Genomic DNA, 23,996 nt, shown 5'->3' on the forward strand with positions numbered 1-23,996 from the left:
TACCGCAGATAACGTTTTCTTAATGTAAATTGACACATTATTTTTATCTTGATGAATACGATAGCATTCTACAGTGGATTTTTAGAATACTTATTTATTTTCTGTTGATTTACGTCTCCACCATGTATTACTGTTACTATTAAACACATCCCAATGCCAGCTGGGTCTGGGTGATCAGTGTGTGTGTGTGTGTGTGTGTGTGTGTGTGTGTGTGTGTGTGTGTGTGTGTGTGTGTGTGTGTGTGTGTGTGTGTGTGTGTGTGCCCCTTCTCTCACCTGCCTGACACACTGACACACATCTGTCAAGAAAGGATGGCTTTAATGATGATTTAGTAGACCAATTGTATGAATAATATCCTACAGTATGACATACATATGTTTCTCTAAATAGCCATATCATTATGGAAACATAGCATGTATTATTACGTTTTTACATGTCCATTTAAATCTTTATGTTTCCATCTCTTAAATCGCTGCGTCTTTGGAATTCAGTTTAAATACCTCTGTTCTCTACTTTGGAATGCTGACAGACTCCCCAAGCGGTGTCCCTTTTCTCTGTCTCTGTTTGTCTAGTACAGGTAGTCCCAAACTGGGGTAGGCGTACACCCAGGAGTACGTGCAACGCCATTGGGGGTACGCAAAATAAAATGTGATTTACATTTTTTTTTTTACATTTTCTTCACATTTACAAACAGTCCATTTATATTTTCCAACGGGACTATACATTTGGGTGAGGTTTTTTTTCTCACCTGAGTAGCCTCGTTTCCCTGTCCAAAAGAAAATTAAATCATCTAGTGTTCAGTGAAATAACAACACAATGTCAAATACAGGTAGCCTAGTCAAATAATTAACATCCAATCACATTAACCGTTACTCTCTAGCGGGAAACCTTCACTCTTGCACAGACATTTAGAAACGAAACATGACAATTTGAAAAATAAGCCACAGGAGATTTTTGAGCGAGAATTAAGACGATTTTCGACTAGTCAGACATGTATAAAAGCAACAGAGACCATTAATAAGAAGGGGCTAGAAGCGTCTTATATGGTGAGCTACTATGACAGGCAAGCGCCATACTGTTGTGGAGGACTTAATGACTTAGTGACATGGCAGGAGATGTTTTGAAAGAATTACTGCTTCGCATACAAGCCAGTGAATTCTATGCGTTACAGCTGACTGAGTCAACAGATGTGGCGGGACTGGCACAGCTCCTGGTATATGTTCGTTATGTTTATGGGGGGTCAACTAAAGAAGACATCCTCTTCTGCAAACCACTGGAAACCAGGACAACATGAGAGGATATTTTTAAAGTACTGGACAGCTTTGTGACATCAAATGGACTTTGGTGGTTAAGATGTGTTGGTATCTGTACTGATGGCGTAAAAGCCATGACAGGGAGACATAGTGGAGTGGTAACGCGCATGCAGTTTCTCCCGACACCACTTGGGTACACTGCAGCATCCACCGAGTGGCTCTTGGGTACACTGCAGCATCCACCGAGTGGCTCTTGCTGCCAAGGGAATGCCTGACAGCTTGAAATATGTTTTGGACGCTACAGTGACAATGGTTAACTTTGTTAAAGCAAGGCCCCTGAACTCTTGTGTATTTTCTGCATTAAGCAATGATATGGGCAGCGACCATGTAACGCTTTTACAACATACAGAAGTGCACTGGTTATCAAGGGGCAAAGTATTGACACGTTTTTTTTTAATTGAGAGATGAACTTAAAGTTTTCTATACTAACCATCATTTTCACTTGTCTGACCGCTTGCATGATGAAGAGTTTCTCACATGACTGGCCTATCTGGGTGATGTTTTTTCTCGCCTGAATGATCTGAATCTAGGATTACAGGGACTCTCAGCAACTATATTTAATGTCCGGGACAAACTTGAGGCTATGATTAAGAAGTTGGAGCTCTTCTCTGTCTGCATTAACAAGGACAACACACAGGTCTTTCCATGATTGTATGATTTTTGTGTGCAAATGAACTCGAGCTTACGGACAATGTCAAATGTTCTGTGAAAATTTAATTTAATCAGAAGCCACTGCCAGATTTCTGGATAGGGTTGCACTCAGAGTTTCTTCCCTTGGCAAATTGCGCTGTTAAGACACTGATGCCCTTTGCAACCACGTACCTATGTGAGAGTGGATTCTCGGCCTCACTAGCATGAAAACTAAATACAGGCACAGACTGTGTGTGGAAAATTATTTAACTTATTCAAGGTTGGTGTTCCGTCTGCAGGACCATTGAGCTAACGTAGGCTAATGTGATTAGCATGAGGTTGTAAGAAACAAAAACATCCCAGGACATAGACATATCCGATACGGGCAGAAAGCTTAAATTCTTGTTAATCTAACTGCACTGTCCAATTTACAGTAGCTATTAGAGTGAAAGAATACCATGGTATTGTTTGAGGAGAGTGCACAATTATGAACTTGAAAATGTATGAATAAACCAATTAGGCACATTTGGGCAGTCTTGATACAACATTTTGAATAGACATGCAAAAGTTCACTGGATCACTCTAAAACGTTGCACATATAGTGCTGCCATCTAGTGGCCAAAGTCTAAATTGTGCCTGGGCTAGAATAATTCATTATGGTCATTCTCTTGCATTTCAAATATGATGGTACTAAAAAAAACTGTTGGTTTTACTCAAATCTAACTGTCTGTAGCTCAGGACCTGAAGCAAGGATATGCATATTCTTGATACCATTTGAAAGGAAACACTTTGAAGTTTGTGGAAATGTGAAATGAATATAACACATTAGATCTGGTAAAAGATAATTCCAGGAAAAAAACATGTTTTTTTTGTACCATCTTTGAAATGCAACAGAAAGGCCATAATGTATTTTTCCAGCCCAGGAGCAATTTAGATTTTGACCACTAGATGGCAGCAGTGTATCTGCAAAGTTTAAGACTGATCTAATGAACCATTACATTTCTGTTCAAAATGGTGTATCAAGACTGCCCAAATGTGCCTAATTGGTTTATTAATAACTTTTCAAGTTCATAACTGTGCACTCTCCTCAAACAATAGCATGGTATTATTTCACTGTAATAACTGCACTGTCCAATTTACAGCGGCTAACAAAAAATGTAAGCATTCTGCCAATATCAGATATGTCCTGGGAAATGTTATTGTTACTTACAACCTCATGCTAATCGCATTAGCCTACGTTAGCTCAACCATCCAGTGGGGGATCCACTGATCCTGTAGAGGTTTTAATAAATGTATCATATAGTGTGTGTGTGGCAGGCTTACAATGATGGCAAACAGAGTGCGCTGACCCTGGTGCTAGAGGGGGTACGCAGCTGGAGGTTGAATGTTTGAAGGGGTATGGGACTATAAAAAGTTTGGGAACCACTGATCTAGAATATTTAATACAGCTTTAGGCAACATGGTTCTAGGCCCAAATACTCTGTATCACTGCCATATTAATAGACACACACAATAGGATGTAGGCTATCACATCTGGAATGTACCCGTTTGCCCAACATGTGTCATATGAGCAAAGTGTATAGCCTACCTTGGTAAAGGAAGGGGGGACACGTTTAATGAGCATTTCATTGTGGTTCTATGGCACCAGCTGCGAGTCATGACACGCACACCTGTCAGACGGCATTCCTGTTTGATGAAAGCTGTCAGAAAGTTCATCATGCACGTTGCGTTGAAATGCCTTGCGTTCTCGACAGACACCACGATACCCGCTGGCTGGCTGACCCGTTTAGCTGGACGGACCGTTTCTGCGATGTGAGCGTGAATAATTATATGAGAGCGAGAGAGAGAATTCCACCTGACTCTCTTCCGAGACCGAAACCATCCATCCCTGAAGCTAAGGAGAGAGAGTGTAAAGGTATGTAGACTAGCCCAATCCTCTATTAGTTAATGACAACAGTAACATTTACCGGTAGCATACCGGACTGTTGCTACTGGAAAAAGTTATTCAGAGTTATTGCGTTGATTGTTTTGTGTAACTGCTTGGTGTAATGACGCTACATGTAATAGCCAGAAAGAGAGGCAGAAGGTGACACCTGGAGAAATACAAGAGAGGTGGAACAAGGCTACCCATAGCTGTCTGCCTGGTGGAATTACGCACGATGGACCAGGTAATACTTTTATCTTGTCATTTTCTCTCCTTGCACGCACACAGCGCCGTCCCGGTATAGCGGAGACCAGGGTTGGTTGTAATAGTGCTTTACCACTCCCAATCTACAGGGTGCTGTGTGATAACTGTACAATTCAAATGTGTGAATTCTTTGAAAGAACTCATCCACCTGGACAATTAATGTCAGCATGACAAAACATTGAGGTGAGGGGCATTTGTGTTTCAAAGTAAAAAATACAAAAATGTGGGGGTGGTATATGTAGTGTGGTGAGCGATTGGACATTGGGAAGAATGTTGATGCCTGGCCGACTATAAACGATGTAGAACTGTAGCATGTCGAATGTAGCTATTCTGCAAACATCTGTGAGACGTCTGGCAAATTGGCAAACAATGTCTTAAACTGCATCTTCCCAAAGCATCATGTACGGTAAATCCGTTGGGCCGAGGTATCTGTGCTATCTGGGTTTGTTGCCTCTCTCACAAACATATATTTTCTGTCACACACCCTCAATCTACACATGCGTTTGCAAACGCACGCATACACACACATTTACTCAAAATGTCATATGTTGTTCTCAAGGCATAAAATGCAGAATTTTGTTGGGAATATCACCCATCAAAGAAAGGCGATTTCTACGACTCTTTATAAACTGGGTGGTTCGAGCCCTGAATGCTGATTGGCTGACACCCATGGTATATCAGACCGTATACCACGGGAGGACAAAACATTTATTTTTACTGCTCTAATTATGTTGGTAACCAGTTTATAAACATGTTGCGTCATGCCTAAGAACAACCCTAAGCTGGTATATTGGCGATATACCACACCCCCTCGGTCCTTATTGCATAAGTATACTACATTGCTTAATTTCCTGTTACAAAAGGAATAAACTAGTAGCAAACATTGTGACAAGCAACCTGTGATTTGGCTGGTTGTCACAAGTGGACAAGGTGTGTTCGATGGCTTGTAACTCCATGTTGAAATAAGTCAGGAGGATAAAATGGGTCCCTATTTTAACCCAAGACCTTGGACTTCCTATTTTCTAAGATAGACTGGTGATGAGAAATACACACAAGAGTACAAAGCGTGACAACCAACCCCGATCACCCATAATGAAGGTTGTTACCATGAATACAGTTTTAGTCAGATAGGTAGTTAGCATGATGCCCATTCTGCTTGTGTCAACATCTATTAGGTGGTTCTTCTCTCTTGTTTATTGCTATATGTAGCTTTGTAATAACTTCAGATTTGATATAAAATATCTGGCTTTATCTCTCTCTCTCTGTGTGTGTGTGTGTGTGTGTGTGTGTGTGTGTGTGTGTGTGTGTGTGTGTGTGTGTATGGATAGATGGAAGAGTCATGATGTGGTATAGCAGCCCGACTGGTCCGTCAGCGCACACACACACACACACACACACACACACACACACACACACACACACACACACACACACACACACACACACACACACACACACACACACACACACACACACACAAGCCCAGGTCCCCTGACCTATAGTTCTATTGCCCCCAGGCTCTCACCTAAAGGAATTAGGCTTCTATGGGTTTCTATTGGCAGTTTTGGTGCCAGAGTGGGTTGTGCACCCCACCTTGAAAATAATGATACGGTCACTTAGTTTGTTTTATCTCATGTTGAATTAGACTGTGAAAAGAGAGAGAGATACAGATGTAAGATCTTCATTTGAGCCAGTTTGCTACAGCAGGAAAATACACCTGCAGCAACAGGAAATGTGAATTATTATGTTGATTATATGAATTACATTTTTGTAGTGGTTGATACAAAATCAAGTCAAAATAAATTCAAAGTGGAAATTACAAACTTCAGAAGCCTTTTTAAATCTCAAATACACTACAAGTTTGAAATGTCCTCCCCTCCTTTCTCTGTCTGATAGGAAGAAGACTTTCTGGACTTCAAGTCCTTGAGGGCAAAGTTCCAGGATGAGGAAGTGTTGCTGCTGAAGCAGCCCAGGACCAAACCTGCTCTCCCTGAGAAACCTAAAGTCCTGACTCCTCCTCGCAGCCCTACAAACAGCCTTCCTTCCCTCAGCTCCACATCACACACACCCTCCAACTCACACTCCCTACCGCGCGGTGCTCGACCCTCCCTCCTCTCCTCCCTCCAGGGGCCAGGTGGCATCGCATCCAGAGTCATCGTCAAGGAGGAGAAGGAAAAGGTGAAGGGCAAAGACAAGGATGAGGGGAAGGTGAAATTACTAGGTAAAAAGAAGGCAGAGGCAAAGGCTGATAAAGGGAAGGCGGATGAAATGATGAATGGAGGGAAAGATATTGTAGAAGTAGCGGTGAGGTCGGATCTGCTGGACCAGAAACAGAAGAAAGAAGCAGACCTGGTCATGAAGGCCATGAAGAACAAGAAAGTGTCCCTGCTGTCCCCTGGGGGGTCTAAGAGGGGTAGTGTTGAGCTGGTAGACATGTCACCACCGCCCATAAACACAACAAAGAAGGGTTTTCTGGGTATCGGGAAGTCAGTGAAAACAGGGAAGAAGGGGAAAGAGGGGAGAGTTGAGCTTCTTCCTTTCCCCATACTGGACATAGCCAGCCCAGACCTGGCTGACCCTGAACCTCTCATGCCTCTAACCACCTTCGGAACCCCAGCCCCCCCTGGTGATATACCTATACGTACTGTCATTATCCCACCTTCCCCAGCAGTACACATTGTTCACTTACCCCCTGCCTCGATACCTGCCCCAGTACGAGATTCCCCCTTACCCCTGGAGCTGACTCATAACCCAGTATTTACCCTGTTACCCCCCACCCTGAAACCTGCACCAGCAGCTGAAGCCATTACAGTTGTTACACCACCTAACCCCATCCTAGTGATCCCTGACCCTCCTATCATTGATCACATCCCTGAAACCCTCAGTCCTGAAACCCCAGCTGAAACCATCCCAGCCCCCACCCTGCCAGTATCAGTCCGCCCCAGCCCTACCCCTTCCCCTGTTCCTGCCCCACCCAGCCCAATGCCAGCTCCCCCAGTCACCCATATACTCCCTGCTATCCCCTCCCCACCTCCACCTGTTATCGCCACTCCATCCCCACCCCCTGACCCTACCCCCTCTCCTCCCCCTACACCTCCAGCTGCTGAACTTGAACCTGAGTCTGTAGTAGTGGATATTGCTGTTATAGTCGAGACCTCTGCCTCTCCACTTCCCTCTCACACCCCCCCTCCCCCGGCTGGTGACCCCTCAGTCGCACCCCCATCCCTCCAGCCTGAGAGGTCTGTGGGGGTCCAGGAACGGCCACTCTCAGCCCTGTTCGCTTTAGGACGAGCAGAAGAGATGAGTCCACCAAAAAAAAGAGGATCAGAGATAATCTTCAATGCTCTGGAGAAAGCTAAGAGGAAGCTCGCCAGGTACACAATATACCTTCAGTACATACACATTAACACTATGCCCCAGTCGCTTTGGATGAAAGAGTCCAATAAATGACCATATTGTTATTATTATGTTATTGTTAACTCCCCCCCCCCCCCCCCAGCCCTCTTACGACCCCCACCCCCTCCAGACCTGTCACGCCCACCATAGAGGACCTACCCCCACCCCCCCACAGCCCTAGCCCCACCCCGGTGAAATCCCTACCTGAGCTCCCACCAATCGACTACGATGACCAGGCAGGGGCGGCGGCCACTACACCCCTGAAACCGGCCTTAGTCAACGGTATTGACATTAGTAAGTGTCTCTCTCCCTCTCTTTCTCTGTACATCTCTCTCCCTGTTCTCTCTCTTCCTCTCTCTCTCTTTCCATCTTCTGTTCACCCTGCTTCTGTACTCTGAAGTACACAGGAGTGCAACTCATCCCTTACACCCCAGGTAAGACAATGGGTGTTGTTGCAAAGCTGCAGACACTAAAAAGCAGAGCAGGTAAAATACCTCTCTACCTCTCAGAGCCAGAAACAACTCTGTCCTGAGGAGGGCAGAGGGGGAGAGTAGGGCGGAGTAGAGGAGGAAAGGGGGAGGAAGAGAGGAGAAGAGTAGGGCGGAGTAGAGGAGGAGAACGGGAGAGGGGGAATGTAGGGCGGAGTAGAGGAGGAAAGGGGGAGGAAGAGAGGAGAAGAGTAGGGCGGAGTAGAGGAGGAGAACGGGAGAGGGGGAATGTAGGGCGGAGTAGAGGAGGAAAGGGGGAGGAAGAGAGGAGAAGAGTAGGGTGGAGTAGAGGAGGAGAACGGGAGAGGGGGAATGTAGGGCGGAGTAGAGGAGGAAAGGTGGAGGAAGAGTAGGGCGGAGCAGAGAAGGTATTTAAACTGTCACTGCGGTGTAGAGGAACAGCGTGTCTGCCAGGATTGGGTGCTGCTGTCATTGTTTTCAACTTTAACAAAGCCTTTTAGAGAGGCCATAGGTGTTGACTGAAGTCTTTTCGCTTCACAGCGTTACACTTCAACAACACTATAACCTACACTGTAGGTTTCACTGCTTTAGCTTTCTTAGTATTGAACCTCTCTCTCTCTCTCCCTCTCTCTCTCTCTCTCTCTCTCTCTCTCCCCCGCCCTCCCTCTCTTTAGGGCAGGCGTCTCCTATGTTGGAGGGGATAGCAGAGGAGGGGGCAAGGGACGTCCTACCAGACCTGTTTGTGGTGCCCCCTCCTCCCCCGAGAAAGCGCCTCCCAGAGGCCTCCACCCGAGGATTCCCGCCAGAGAAACCCCCCCAACTCCCCTCCTTGGACCTGACTGCCTATGGTACATCCCACCAACTTCTCCTCACACTGGACATGTTCTGTTTCTAAAGAGCTCTACAGCATTGTGTTCACAGAACCAAACCACATTACACATAAACAAGCATATGTCACATTCCCAGACACACACGCTAAAATGGAAAGGATTGTGTATTGTTATCAGTGTGTGGTTGTTCTTGTTGAGTAACTATCTGTCTCTCCTCACAGCTGTGGAGATTCCTGTTCCTTCAGCTGATTCTGCTCTCAACATTCCTGAGTTTGAGGATGTAGGATCGGATGTTCTGGAATTGGAAGCCCCGGAGTTCCAGCCTGCAGACTTAGTGGAATTAGAGGTGTCTAAGTGGGGGTACGGAGATTATGGTGACCCTGAGTTTGTCCCACTAAGCGCAGACAACATTCCAGAGACAATGCCTCTAGAACAGAAGATTCTGGAAGAGGGTGAGGAGCTTCCGGAAGTTGAGGACCAGGGAGTTCCAGAGTTTGGAGTTGAATTCAGAGAGATTCCAGAATCAGAACCGGGGGTGGAGGTTCTTCAGGACACTGTCCATGCCTCCCCTTTCAGCCAGGACCCCCAGCCAGCTGCAGGGTAACACAACCAGCTATCTCTTACTCTCTCTCAAACGTACCTAGTTCTCAAGAATATATCCAGCTCTTGTTCTCCACTAGAATAGTGCTCTATGTCATGTTGTTGTCACCAACTGACTGTTCTCCCACCCCCAACTCTCCAGAGCCCAGGCAGAAGACAGCACCTATGAGAGCTGTGGCAATGCCTATGAGGACATGCCCTCAGCCAAGCAGAAGGTCAAGGGTCAACCCACCAAGAAAAAGAAAGGATCAGCGAAGAGTAAGACACAGGCACCTTACAGTAAGTTCTACTATAGAGTACAGTATATACATATGAGATGAGTAATGTAAGATATGTGAACATTATTAAAGTGGCTTTATTTAAAGTGGCATTGTTTAAAGTGACTAGTGATCCATTTGTTAAAGTGGCCAGTGATTGGGTCTCCATGTAGGCAGCAGCCTCTCTGAGTTAGTGATTGCTGTTTAGCAGTCTGATGGCCTTGAGATAGAAGCTGTTTTTCAGTCTCTCCCAGCTTTGATGCACCTGTACTGACCTCACCTTCTGGATGATAGCACGGTGCACAGGCAGTGGCTCGGGTGGTTGTTGTCCTTGATGATCTTTTTGGCCTTCCTGTGACATCGGGTGGTGTAGGTGTCCTGGAGGGCAGGTAGTTCGCCCCCGGTGATGCGTTGTGCAGACCTCACTACCCTCTGGAGAGCCTTATGGTTGTGGGCGGAGCAGTTGCCGTACCAGGCGGTGATACAGCCCGACAGGATGCTCTCGATTGTGCATCTGTAAAAGTTTGTGACTGTTTTCGGTGACAAGCCAAATTTCTTCAGCCTCCTGAGGTTGAAGAGGTGCTGTTGCGCCTTCTTCACCACGCTGTCTGTGTGGGTGGACCATTTCAGTTTGTCCGTGATGTGTACGCTGAGGAACTTAAAACTTTCCACCTTCTCCACTACTGTCCCGTCGATGTGGATAGGGGGGTGCTCCCTCTGCTGTTTCCTGAAATCCACGATCATCTCCTTTGTTTTGTTGACATTGAGTGTGAGGTTATTTTCCTGACACCACAGTCCGAGGGCCCTCACCTCCTCCCTGTAGGCCGTCTCATCATTGTTGGTAATCAAGCCTACCACTGTAGTGTCGTCTGCAAACTTGATGATTGAGTTGGAGGCATGCATGGCCACGCAGTCATGGGTGAACAGGGAGTACAGGAGAGGGCTGAGAACGCACCCTTGTGGGGTCCCAGTGTTGAGGATCAGCGGGGTGGAGATGTTGTTTCCTACCCTCACCACCTGGGGGCGGCCCGTCAGAAAGTCCAAGACCCAGTTGCACAGGGCGGGGTCGAGACCCAGGGTCTCGAGCTTAATGACGAGTTTGGAGGGTACTATGGTGTTAAATGCTGAGCTGTAATTGATGAACAGCATTCTTACATAGTTATTCCTCTTGTCCAGATGGGTTAGGGCTGTGTGCAGTGTGATTGCGATTGCGTCTGTGGATCTATAAGGGCGGTAAGCAAATTGAAGTGGGTCTAGGGTGTCAGGTAGGGTGTCAGGTAGGCTGGAGGTGATATGATCCTTGACTAGTCTCTCAAAAACAAGTCTGGAGAAGGAGAAGAAAGAAGAGAGAGAGTGCTACGGGGCAATAGTCGTTTAGCTCAGTTACCTTAGCTTTCTTGGGAACAGGAACAATGGTGGCCCTCTTGAAGCATGTGGGAACAGCAGACTGGGATCGGGATTGATTGAATATGTCCGTAAACACACCAGCCAGCTGGTCTGCGCATGCTCTGAGGACGCGGCTAGGGGTGCCGTCTGGGCCGGCAGCCTTGCGAGGGTTAACACGTTTAAACGTTTTACTCACGTTGGCTGCGGTGAAGGAGAGCCCGCAGGTTTTGGTAGCGGGCCGTGTCAGTGGCACTGTATTGTCCTCAAAGCGAGCAAAGAAGTTGTTTAGTTTGTCTGGGAGCAAGACATCGGGGTCCGCGACGGGGCTGGTTTTCTTTTTGTAATGCGTGATTGTCTGTAGACCCTGCCACATACGTCTCGTGTCTGAGCCGTTGAATTGCGACTCTACTTTGTCTCTATACTGCCGCTTAGCTTGTTTGATTGCCTTGCGGAGGGAATAGCTACACTGTTTGTATTCGGTCATGTTTCCGGTCGCCTTGCCATGATTAAAAGCAGTGGTTCACGCTTTCAGTTTTGCGCGAATGCTGCCATCAATCCACGGTTTCTGGTTGGGGAAGGTTTTAATAGTCACCGTGGATACAACATCACCGATGCACTTGCTAATAAACTCGCCCACCGAATCAGCGTATACATCAATGTTGTTGTTTGAGGCTATCCGGAACATATCCCAGTCTACGTGATCGAAGCAATCTTGAAGCGTGGAATCAGATTGGTCGGACCAGCGTTGAACAGACCTGAGCACAGGTGTTTCCTGTTTTAGTTTCTGTCTATAGGTTGGGAGCAACAACATGGAGTTGTGGTCAGATTTGTCGAAAGGAGGGCGAGGGATGGCTTTGTATGCATCGCGGAAGTTAGAGTAGCAATGATCCAGAATGCTGCCAGCCCGGGTCACGCATTCGATATGCTGATAACATTTAGGGAGCCTTGTTTTCAGATTAGCCTTGTTAAAATCCCCAGCTACAATAAATGCAGCCTCAGGATATGTAGTTTCCAGTTTACATAGAGTCCTATGAAGTTCTTTCAGGGCCATCGATGTGTCTGCTTGGGGGAGGATATTCACGACTGTGATTATAATCGAAGAGAATTCTCTTGGTAGATAATGCGGTCAGCATTTGATTGTAAGGAATTCTAGGCCAGGTGAACAAAAGGACTTGAGTTCCTGTATGGTGTTATGATCACACCACGACTCGTTAATTATAAGGCATACACCCCCGCCATTCTCCTTACCAGAGAGATGTTTGTTTCTGTCTGCGCAATGCGTGAAGAAACCGGGTGGCTGTACCGACTCTGATAACATGTTTCCGTGAAACAAAGAATGTTACAATCTCTGATGTCTCTCTGGAAGGCAACCCTTGCTCGAATTTCGTCTACCTTGTTGTCAAGAGACTGGACGTTGGTGAGTAGTATACTCGGGGGCGGTGAGCGATGTGCCCGTCTACGGCGCCTGACCAGAAAACCGCTCCGTTTGCACCTTCTGCGGCGCCAATGTTTTGGGTCACCTACTAGGATCCGATCCATTGTCCTGGGTGGTGGTCCAAACAGAGGATCCGCTTCGGGAAAGTCGGATTCCTGGTCGTAATGTTGGTGAGTTGATGTTGCTCTTATATCTAATAGTTCTTCCCGGCTGTATGTAATAAGACTTAAGATTTCCTGGGGTAACAGTGTAAGAAATAACACATAAAAAACAAAATACTGCATAGTTTCCTAAGAACGCGAAGCGAGGCGACCATCTCTGTCGCCGCCATGTTGCATCAGAAAGAACCTTAGATGCTGTCCACCATATGACACTTTCCAGCTGTTGGGTATGAGAGATGAGGTCCGATGTGTGTGTGTGTGTGTGTGTGTGTGTGTGTACTGTATGTAATGTAATGTAGTCCAGGCAGTGAGGCTAATGTGTTTTTATGTCTGAGTGGAGATGTCTGTCTCCTTTACTCTTTTCTCCTATCACCCTTAACAGACTGACATTGCTTTCTCACTCATGATTGGATCTTATCTAGCCATAACTGCAGCCAATAAAATAAATTAACAGAAACTATTTCTCTTCCTTTCATCTTTCACAGACCCATATGCTGAGACTCAGCTTCCGGTAAGGAATATTCTAGGTGTTTTGATTGGTTGATAGCTCAGTATTTGAAGGTATTTGACCCAGGTCTGTATTACACACAGTAAAGCCTGATCTATCGCTCAGGTACTTCTCTGCATCTATCCTGTGTAAATCTAATGACCCAGTAAAGATCTGGACAGACATGTCCTTCATCTACCAATTGTTTACAGACTGAAGAAACACCCAAGACTGGTTGGTTCTTGAAGAAGCCTGCCTCGGAAACCCCAGATGAGAAACAATTGAAAAAGAAAGAAAAACAATGTCTGGAGAAGGAGAAGAAAGAACAGAAAGAAAGAGAGAGGAAAGAGCAGAAAGAGAGAGAGAAGAAAGAAAATGAGATGAAGAAGTTTAAGGTAAGTAACCTTAAGGGGAGAGGAGAGGAGAGGACAGGAGAGGGGAGTTGAGGGGAGGGAGAGCAGAGGACAGGAGAGGGGAGTTGAGGGGAGGGAGAGCAGAGGACAGGAGAGGGGAGTTGAGGGGAGGGAGAGGAGAGGACAGGAGAGGGGAGTTGAGGGGAGGGAGAGCAGAGGACAGGAGAGGGGAGTTGAGGGGAGGGAGAGGAGAGGACAGGAGAGGGGAGTTGAGGGGAGGGAGAGGAGAGGACAGGAGAGGGGAGTTGAGGGGAGGGAGAGGAGAGGACAGGAGAGGGGAGTTGAGGGGAGGGAGAGGAGAGGACAGGAGAGGGGAGTTGAGGGGAGGGAGAGCAGAGGACAGGAGAGGGGAGTTGAGGGGAGGGAGAGGAGAGGACAGGAGAGGGGAGTTGAGGGGAGGGAGAGGAGAGGACAGGAGAGGGGAGTTGAGGGGAGGGAGAGGAGAGGAGAGGAGAGGAGAGGAGAGCAGAGGACAGGAGAGGGGAGTTGAGGGGAGGGAGAGGAGAGGAGAGGACAGGACAGGAGAGGAGAGTTGAGGGGAGGGAGAGGAGAGGAGAGGACAGGAGAGGGGAGTTGAGGGGAGGGAGAGGAGAGGAGAGGACAGGAGAGGAGAGTTGAGGGGAGGGAGAGGAGAGGAGGGTGAAATAGTATTCTCGGCAGTAGAAATCAGTGTGATTTCATTCCTCAGGATGGCAGATTATCTGAACAACATGTTAACATGGTAATAACTTCTATCACAGAGAGATGTATTTTGACTTGAGATTTACAGGGTTAACTTGAACTTTTGAGCAAGTCTCCCAATGATGTAAATTAATGATTTTGGATCTGAAATCTGAATACTAGCAATGGGAGAAGTACACACACGACATACACTGCACACACTGCACACTACACTAATACGCTCTGTTATACACAGATTAATACACAAGGTAATATCAACAGTAGCAGCCCCACTAGCAGTTTATGCCGTTAATGGATTAACAGACTTACATTACATTAATCACGCTCCTCTACAGTAAATACAGTATGGGCTGCTGAGAGTATATTTACTTGTGTGTGTGTGTGTAGATAACAGGTCAGAAGGAGGCTATTTACCAGGCTACAGTGATGGTAGCGTCTAAAGGACATAAGAACGACCTGGCTGTGAAGAATGGGGACATAGTCAGCATCATACGGACCACAAACTGCCCGAAAGGAAAATGGCTGGCCAGGGACAGCACTAATACATGTAGGTTACACACCTCGCTAACCCCTGACCTCTGACCTCTACACAAATACAGATGTGCATAAAATCTGTCAAAATGAATGGCTCAAAATCTGGAGTAGTTGTTTGAATATAGGTTTACATATCTATGTGTGTGCATAGACGGGTACATCTCAGTTATTTTTATTTATTTTGTATTTTATTTAACCTTTATTTAACTAAGCAAGTCAGTTAAGTACACACTGTTATTTACAATGACGGCCTGCCCTGGCCAATCCCTAACCCGGGTTATAACAGGTGCACAGTAGGAAATTCAAACTTGTAGTGTATTTGACTTTCAAAAAGGTTTCTAAAGCTTGTAATTTCCCATTTGAAATGTCAGACTTGATTTGCCCTAACGAAAAATGTATCAAACCCTACATAAATGTCCACATATAATACTTCACATTTCATGTTGCTTCAGGATTATTATCCTGCTGTAGAAAACTGGCTCAAATTAAGATCCTACATCTGTATATGTTATACGTACAGTACCAGTCAAAGTTTGGACACACCTACTCATTCAAGGGTTTTTCATTATTTTTACTATTTTCTACTTTGTAGAATAATATTGAAGACATCAAAACTATGAAATAACACATATGGAATCATGTAGTAACCAAAAAAGTGTTAAACAAATCAAAATATATTTTATATTTGAGATTCTTCAAAGTAACCACCCTTTGCCTTGAGGACAGCTTTGCACACTCTTGGCATTCTCTCAACTAGCTTCATGAGGTAGTCACCTGGAATGCATTTAAATTAACAGGTGTGCCTTGTTAAAAGTTAATTTGTGGAATTTCTTTCCTTCTTAATGCGTTTGAGCCAATCAGTTGTGTTGTGACAAGGTAGGGGTGGTATACAGAAGATAGCGCTATTTGGTAAAAGACCAAGTCCATATTATGGCAAGAACAGATCAAATAAGCAACAAGAAATGACAGTCCATCATTACTTTAAGACATGAAGGTCAGTCAATCCAGAAAATGTCCAAAACTTTGAAAGTTTCTTCAAGTGCAGTTGCAAAAACCATCAAGCGCGATGATGAAACTGGCTCTCGTGAGGACCGCCACAGGAAAGGAAGACCAAAAGTTACCTCTGCTGCAGAGGATAAGTTCATTAGAGTTACCAGACTCAGAAATTGCAGCCCAAATAAAAGCTTCATGGAGTTCAAGTAACAGACACATCTCAACATAAACAGTTCAGAGAAGACTGCGTGAATCAGGCCTGCATGGTCAATTGCTGCAAAGAAACCACTAATAAAGGACACCAATAAGAAGAAGAGACTTGCTTGGGCCAAGAAACACGAGCAATGGACATTAATGTGATTTATTTAGAAGGCAAACTTAACCAGCATGGCTACCACGGCATTCTGCAGCGATACGCCATCCCATTTGGTTTGCACTTAGTGGGATTACCATGTTTTTCAACAGGACAATGACCCAAAACACACCTCCAGGCTGTGTAAGGGCTATTTGACCAAGGAGAGTGATGGAGTGCTGCATCAGATGACCTGGCCTCCACAATCATGTGACCTCAACCCAATTGAGATGGTTTGGCATGAGTTAGACTGCAGAGTGAAGGAAAAGCAGCCAACAAGTGCTCAGCATATGTGGGAACTCCTTCAAAACTGTTGGAAAAGCATTCCTCATGAAGCTGGTTGAAAGAATGCCAAGAGTGTGCAAAGCTGTCATTAAGGCAAAGGGTGGCTATTTTGAAGAATCTAAAATAGGTTTTGATTTGTTTAAACATTTTTGGTTACTACATTTTATTCTACAATGTAGAAAATAGTAAAAAATTAAGAAAAACCCTTGAATGACTGTGTCCAAACTTTTGACACGTACTGTATGTGTGTATGTAGATGGATACATCTCAGTGAGCGACGTGGAGCTGGACATTAAGGAGATGTTGGAAATGGGGAAGAGGGCTTCTCGCGCCATCAGCTGTAAAAACATTACCACTATGGTAGAACAGGGAGGAGAGGTGGCCAGTATGGACAGCAGGATATCCAATCACTACCCACTTCAGGAAGATACAGGCAGCTGTAAGTACTTCACTGTTTACAGTCAATAATTTAGTGCATTGTCACGAACCGGCTCGAAGTTCGTAACAAAAGGGAGACAACATGGAGACAAGGAATAACAAAATATATGTATTAAATAAAGTAAACTAAATACAATTAACAATGGTGTGTGTAATCAGTAATCAGTAGTGTAAGTGAGTGTTTGCGTGCATTAATGTGATAATGCGGGGTGTTGGTGCCAAAGCAAACAAACAAAATACCACAACAAAATCTATAAAGGTGTCTGCATGGAGAGATTCTCCTCCATGAATGGGGAAGTGGTGTATTTATCCTTGGACACACCCGGGCCCAGGTATGTCCCATGTCGCTGACGAACCTCCCGGCTCCGCCCACCGGCAACCTAATAAGGAAAACGAGAGCAAAGAGAAAGAATACGGCAGACAGAGTGGGAGGGTCGTCACAACATGCACACATGCCATATTGTGGATCCAAATAAACAATTCAACTCTGTGTGTGTTCTCCCCCCAGTCACAGATGACAGTGAGGAGTGGGCACATGATGATGATGATGAACCTCTCTCCTCCCTCACTGAGGAAGAGCCAACAGAGAGGTCAGTCCATAACACAGAAATTACAATATTGACTATTTTAACAGTGTCATTTAGAAGTGGGGACTGTTAGAGTATATGGACTTAAATTGGAAGAACTTTTAACGAAGGGGCATTATGGAATATGTATAGACAAGGTATATACGTGAGGTTGAGGATGCTATGTCTGATTACAGCTGCGTCCAAAATCCATGCAGGTTTAACCTATGAATGTTCTCCATTCTCTTCTACAGAGACCACATCCAAACAATGTCCATGCCGGAGATGGGTGAGTGAAACACCACAGTCAAACCACACAATGATCTATCTAACTATCAATGAGCCGTGACTGGCCTAACTGTCACGTGTGCTCCTTCTCCGGCCTCTAGGTCACCAGGCTGCTCGTTATGGCGCTCACCTGGACTCCCATCACCTCCTTGATTCCCTGCCCTTTATATGTCACTCCCTTTGGTTTCTTCCCCAGTCGTCATTGTTGCTGTTCATGTCGGTGCGCTGTTCGTGGTTCTTGTTTTGTTCATTTATTTATGAAACGTCTTCCCTCCCTGAACTTGCTTCCTGACTCTCAGCATTACAGAATGACGACTCAACAAAGGGAACCATCAGGGAGTGTTTCTTTTGTTTGTTTTGGTGTTGGAGGTGATGTCGAGTCAGGGTGTCCAAACCGGAGCTACCTGGGAGGCCTCAGGTTCCCCTGCTTCAGCTGGCCCGACGGGTTTCCATACTTCAGCGGGATTGATAGGCTCCCATGCCTCAGCTGGCTCGACAGGCTGCCATGACTCAGCGGGTTTGACAGGCTTCCCTGCCTCAGCGGGCTCGATAGGCTCCCGTGCCTCAGCTGATGAACAGGCTCCCGTGCCTCAGCTGATGAACAGGCTCCCGTGCCTCAGCTGAGGGACAGGTTCCCGTGCCTCAGCTGAGGGACAGGTTCCCGTGCCTCAGCTGAGGGACAGGTTCCCGTGCCTCAGCTGAGGGACAGGTTCCCGTGCCTCAGCTGAGGGACAGGTTCCCGTGCCTCAGCTGATGAACAGGCTCCCGTGCCTCAGCTGATGAACAGGCTCCCGTGCCTCAGCTGATGGACAGGCTCCCGTGCCTCAGCTGATGGACAGGTTCCCGTGCCTCAGCTGATGGACAGGTTCCCGTGCCTCAGCTGATGAACAGGTTCCCGTGCCTCAGCTGATGGACAGGTTCCCGTGCCTCAGCTGATGGACAGGTTCCCGTGCCTCAGCTGATGGACAGGTTCCCGTGCCTCAGCTGATGGACAGGTTCCCGTGCCTCAGCTGATGAACAGGTTCCCGTGCCTCAACCGAGGCAACCGGGGAGGTCTCAGCCGGTTCGTCAGGTTTCTTCGCCTCAGCGGAGGTGACCGGTCCGCTCAGCATGCCCGGGATCGTCCCTTTGGTTGGCGTCCTGCGGCTGGAGCCGAACACGCCGGCGAGGGGATACTGTCACGTATGCGCTCTCTCCGGCGCTCTAGGTCTTCATGCTCCCGCACCTCAGCCGGATCGACAGGTTCCCGCGCCTTAGCAGAGGTGACCAGTCCGCTCCTGATCCCCGGGATCATCTTGGTCGGCATCTGCCCTTCATATGTAACTCCCTTTGGTTTATTCCCCAGTCGTCATTGTTGCTGTTTCATGTCGGTGCGCTGTTTGTTTCGTGTTTTGTTCATTTATTTATTAAATGTATTCACTCCCTGAACTTGCTTCCCGACAATCAGTGAACAGCTTTACACTAACCTTCAATTCCTGTTTTTCTTACATTTTTTTGTTCCTTATGAAATACCTAAAATATCTATGGCTAACTATTGCTTGTTCTTCCTCCAGGAAGCAGAGAGCCTAGCATCCACCACCAACACACACTCAGTGATGCCAGCATAGATGGCATTGACATGCAGTGAGTCACACACACAGATAATGATTTTAATACTATTAACAATATTCTGTCCAATAGCCTCCATTCTGATGTCTGTCTATTCTGCAGGGCGAGACATGAAGCACTTCAGAAGCTGGCCACTTTCTTCCACAAACCAGTTGTAGAGGAACCCATCATGAGGTACACACATGCACGCACACACAGAGGTGAAGGTGAATGTTTCCAATGATGCTTCTCTAGGGCTGTTACGGTGACCGTATTACCGCCACACAATCAGTCACGAGTCATAACGGCAGTCAAATTCCACGTGACCGTTTAGTCACGGTAATTAGGCTTCTCCAAGCTCTGATGCTGCTGCTGGTCATTAGTAGCCTACCAAACATGCTAACTGCCCGCTGAGGCAGGGAAGCCTATCAAACCCGCTGAAGTATGGAAACCCGTCAGGCCAGCTGAAGCAGGGGAACCTGAGGCCTCCCAGGTAGCTTCGGTTTGGACACCCTGACTCGACATCACCTCCGCACTCTAATCACTCTGACATCAATGTAAATGTAATTTAAAATCTAATCAAACACTTCATGAGAGCCCATGAGCTCATGTTGCGCAACATTTCTATAGGCAATGCAACTGCATGAGAGTGAGAAAACAGAGTTGATGGCCTCTATTAAAAATAATAGGATCCCATCAGCTTTCTATAGGCTAGACCTACTATATTTATTTCTCAACTTTCCTAATATTATACACATTGCTTCTCTTTACAACAGGAGTATGGCCTACCTGGCTGGCATGAAAATGAACCACTGGAAAAATTTCCTGCATTTGCTATTTAAGTGCATAGAAGACTTATTTTTTTTCGCTGCCCCTGTTTCAAGACAGGTGCATGATAATGGTCCATTCTAAATCAAAACTAATTTCACACATATATTATTTAGTATATGTAAAGACAAGATAAAATAAAGAATAGTGTGATGGGTGACAATATTATATTGTGAATGATATATTATCCAGCTTAAGGCAAACAGCGCATTCTTTTCTTTTTGCGACTTTTTCAAATCATAGTCTCACACCTCATGTAGCCTAGCCCATAGACCTATATGTTTTGATAAGGTTTGTATCACAACTGAAGTGGCCAAATAACTTCTTAAAATGAAGCACATTAATCCGCTTTACAACGGGTGTAGAGCTTAACATGCATACGCAGTGAGTGAGTTTCAAGTTTGGGGAAGATCATTTTCACCATAAAAATGCACCTTTATAATATAACCATTACATACATAATCACATTTGTGGTCACTTTTGAGTTTTCCTGCTAATGGAACATTAAAGCATATACAGTAGCCTACTGCCGTGTGCGGACTGCTGCGCTTATGTGAAGAAATGGCCTAATAGTTTATAAAAATGTTAAGCTATACGTTCTCATCTGTTGCGTCAGGCTCATTGCTTAAATCAGGTTTTTTGATGCTAGTGGTTATATTAATTTGTGATCTATCGCATCCCACAACTGTCCCAGGCTATGTTTTCAATATTTATTTCTCGCACAGAATAGAATAGGTCGACTTTTGTACTATGGGGGATTGTAGATTGACATAGGCTAGTGCTTTTGCTGTTCGTTAGGCCTACTCATCTTGTTGGCTGACGAAAAGTAAATGTGGACAGTTCTTCAAATATCTTCAATATGCACTTCGGAATTGGATAAGGATGCGAGCAGTTGCGTCCCCGACGTGTCTGTCTTCACTTGTAGCCTGTGAGAAAGACCCAATCACATAACTGAGAGCCATGTGAGTGAGAGGTGCTTCAGCATGCAGCCGGGAGAAGGGAATTATAATGCTTATATTCAGCTCAAGGGCCAATAGCCACTGGCCGCAAAAGGCATGGATTTTTTTTAGGCGGCATTACGGCCACACGAAGGGGATGCAGCTGGGAAATTGTGGAGGGACTGATGAAGTGTGTACAGCCTGCGCAACAAACAAAGCAGAGCTCATGCCTTTCATGCAACTTTTTTCAAATCATCATTAGTCGCATCATGCAGCCTTAGAATGTATTAAAAATCAAAACATATAGCCCAACATTTCTTTCACAACTAAAGTTACATAACTCAATGAAGCATATAGGAGGACCTGTTTCTTTGTTAACCGCTCAACACAGAATACCTTCATATGCGCACTCCCTCAAATCGTTTTATTCAGCTATATTCAATTGAATTCTTCATACTATAAAATAATGCCACAGAATTCTAAGCAAATATTGTCTGCTAAATTAACTAGTGTAGCCCACAGCCATATGGAATAGCTAGATCAGGGCCAAACATAAGGACAACTCAGAGTATGCTATTCTGTTCTTCTGAAATAGGCTACATTTTCTTCAGCAGCTTCTCTTGTTTTTTTTCTTCTCTTTCTTCTCCTCTCCTTACTCAACCATCTCTCGCTTTCCCTACTGTCTCCCTCTAAGAAGACCTGAAGAACCTGAACCTGAAGAAGAACCGATCAGTAAGTAACGCGCTATGGGTGGATTCTGTGTCCTACACATTCCACACATTAGGTATATTGTCCTTGGGCTGGTTACCTAGACCCAAATTATCCATTGTGCATGCCTTTCTTTAATACAGACGTAGGATCTTAATTTGATCACCCTGTTGCAGGAGAACTTTCCTGTAATGCAAAAAAGGCTTCTGAAGTTTGTAATTTCCACATTGACATATGACTTGATTTTAAATTTCCCTTATGAAAAATGTATCAACCCCTACAGAAATCTCCATTAATTATAATTCACATTTCCTTTTTCTGTAGGATTATTTTCCTGCTGTAGCAAACTGGCTCAAATGAAAATCCTACATCTGTAATAGTCCCGAGGGGTATCCCGAGGAGTTAGTCAGCTAACTTGCCTAAATATTCTGAAATAACCTTTACTTTTTTAGAAAGATGAGCTTGAAGTTGGCATGGTCTAATTGACTCAACAACCAAAACATATATTCAACTTTAGCTTTCTTATTGAATCAAAAATTTAAGTTATTTCTGGTTTATCAAAGTTAGCTGGCTAATTCATTGGTCCTAGTTTGTAGTATACCCCTCAGTAGGGTTTAATCTGGGTCCAGGAAACCAGCTCATAATGGTTGAAAGGATGTTGTTGGAATTCATGAGTTCAATGAAAGGAATTCACTTTCTACTTTTGAATCTGACACTCAGATGACAGTGGGAAAATACCTTTTAAAACATCTTTCTTGTTTCATTTCCAGGCCCTATGGACATAGGACCAGAGACAGTGTACCTGTAAGTTGGATAGAAAGAAATGCCACATTGTGTAATTTATCAGACAGGTTTTCTTGGCTTGTGAATGTTATTGAGCTGTGTCACTTGAGTGGGTGTGTGTCTTAAAGGCATTAGAGTGTGTGTGTGTGTGACAGGCATCTGTGTGTTTCTCTATAGGTGTAAAGAGGAAGCAGATTTGACGCTTCCAGATATGGTGGTTCTTCCTCCTCCTGACCTGTATGCAGACACCAGTGACGCTTAGTAGACTACAAACTACCTACAGGTGAGAAAGTTGCTTTACTTTACAGCTCCAATAGTCACCACTGAGCAGAAGCGTTGATCAGTCAATAACAAGGCTATTGATAATGCATTGATGTCTGGGTCTGTTCTCTCTTCTATGAGCAGCTGGTGAACACAGGAAGAACGGCAATGTCTGTCGTCAACTGCCAGTCATCGCCATGACAATCACTCAGATGACGGAGGCTTGTAGAATCTGTCTGGACAACCTGCAATCGGATGGACTATTTCTGTTATAATATTGTTTTGGCTGGGATTCAATCCGAGCGCTCTAGTCGACAAAGCAGCTTTTTAAGGTAACCGTGTTCAGAGATCGCATTCAAGATAAATGCTGCAGTTGTCGGCAATTACCTTTTAATTTGAAATTACTGTTAAATGTCGACGACGCTATAGCTCGGATCTCTTGTATTGATGTCCATCCAGGGTTATGGAGGATGAGATGAAGGGCATTATACAGAATGTTTTATAGAAAGACAATTATGCGACACCATACATGTATTGGTTGAGGTTCCACTGTGTAGTGTATCTTTACAAGTGTTTACGTTAGAAATGGCTACGACGACTCAACACTGTATCCAGCTACTTCTGTGTCTCAAATGACACCCTATTCCCTGTGTCATACACTAAGTGACAGAGGGTTTGCCACTCAGTCAAAAGTAGTGCACTACACAGGGAATAGGATGCCTGCCATATGAGACTTGTCTGTCTGTTGTTTTTTTATATTCATAAAGTATTAAAGAGATGTACCAGTTAAAGTCATGCTCATTTAGCCTCCAGCTCAGCTCGGTGTGATCTGGTGATTCATAACTCAAAGCAGTGGTCTACTGTATAGGGCAGTTTATTGTGTTTGACAAATTCTCAGTAAAGTGCAAATCAGAACCTCAACACCATGCAGTGCATATAAAACAGAAACCCCACGTCAGACTGAGAGACTGAGGGAGAGGTACATTTCACTCACACACTGAAGAACACTTTGGTTCCAGAAGTCTGGATGCAGTGACAACACACCTTAACCCTTGGCAAGAGGTAAACCTTACAATGGTAGAGTGGGTGTGTAAATATCTTCCCCTTGTATGAGCAGTGAACAGGGGTGTTGCTGTGGGTAATTGCATGAGTCTTGCAGCAGGAGGCAGAGTTTCTCCCTGGCCCTGTAATGGCTACAGTCTTTATTTA

The 23,996-nt window shown here is 45.2% G+C and overlaps 1 protein-coding gene across 3 annotated transcripts; it reads left to right on the top strand.

Annotated features, from left to right (window-relative positions):
* The first annotated feature begins 3,657 nt into the window (after positions 1 to 3,657).
* On the top strand, positions 3,658 to 23,578 carry LOC115158480 (FYN-binding protein 1). Of its 3 annotated transcripts, none has more exons than XM_029707471.1 (19): positions 3,658 to 3,858; positions 4,011 to 4,111; positions 6,028 to 7,505; positions 7,631 to 7,821; positions 8,651 to 8,824; positions 9,028 to 9,406; positions 9,549 to 9,685; positions 13,131 to 13,156; positions 13,345 to 13,527; positions 14,614 to 14,773; positions 16,647 to 16,829; positions 17,337 to 17,418; positions 17,649 to 17,683; positions 19,236 to 19,305; positions 19,393 to 19,464; positions 21,730 to 21,767; positions 22,514 to 22,547; positions 22,704 to 22,809; positions 22,932 to 23,578. In XM_029707471.1, the coding sequence occupies exons 2-18, from the start codon at positions 4,103 to 4,105 to the stop codon at positions 22,786 to 22,788; spliced, it is 3,336 nt and encodes a 1,111-aa protein (XP_029563331.1). In that variant the 5' UTR covers positions 3,658 to 3,858; positions 4,011 to 4,102; the 3' UTR covers positions 22,789 to 22,809; positions 22,932 to 23,578. The 3 variants fall into 3 exon arrangements, with proteins under 3 accessions (XP_029563331.1, XP_029563333.1, XP_029563332.1); XM_029707473.1 differs by having other exon boundaries at positions 21,733 to 21,767; XM_029707472.1 differs by having other exon boundaries at positions 4,015 to 4,111.
* The last annotated feature ends 418 nt before the right edge of the window (positions 23,579 to 23,996 follow it).

Source organism: Salmo trutta, chromosome 22, assembly GCF_901001165.1.
Source record: "Salmo trutta chromosome 22, fSalTru1.1, whole genome shotgun sequence".
In the NCBI taxonomy this organism is placed as follows: domain Eukaryota; kingdom Metazoa; phylum Chordata; class Actinopteri; order Salmoniformes; family Salmonidae; genus Salmo; species Salmo trutta.

Bases quoted from the DNA above. Each gene is read 5' to 3' on its own strand.
- LOC115158480 (XM_029707471.1), top strand. The intron at 19,465-21,729 runs GTACACACATGC...TCTCCCTCTAAG, and splicing joins GTAGAGGAACCCATCATGAG to AAGACCTGAAGAACCTGAAC. The intron at 21,768-22,513 runs GTAAGTAACGCG...TTTCATTTCCAG, and splicing joins ACCTGAAGAAGAACCGATCA to GCCCTATGGACATAGGACCA.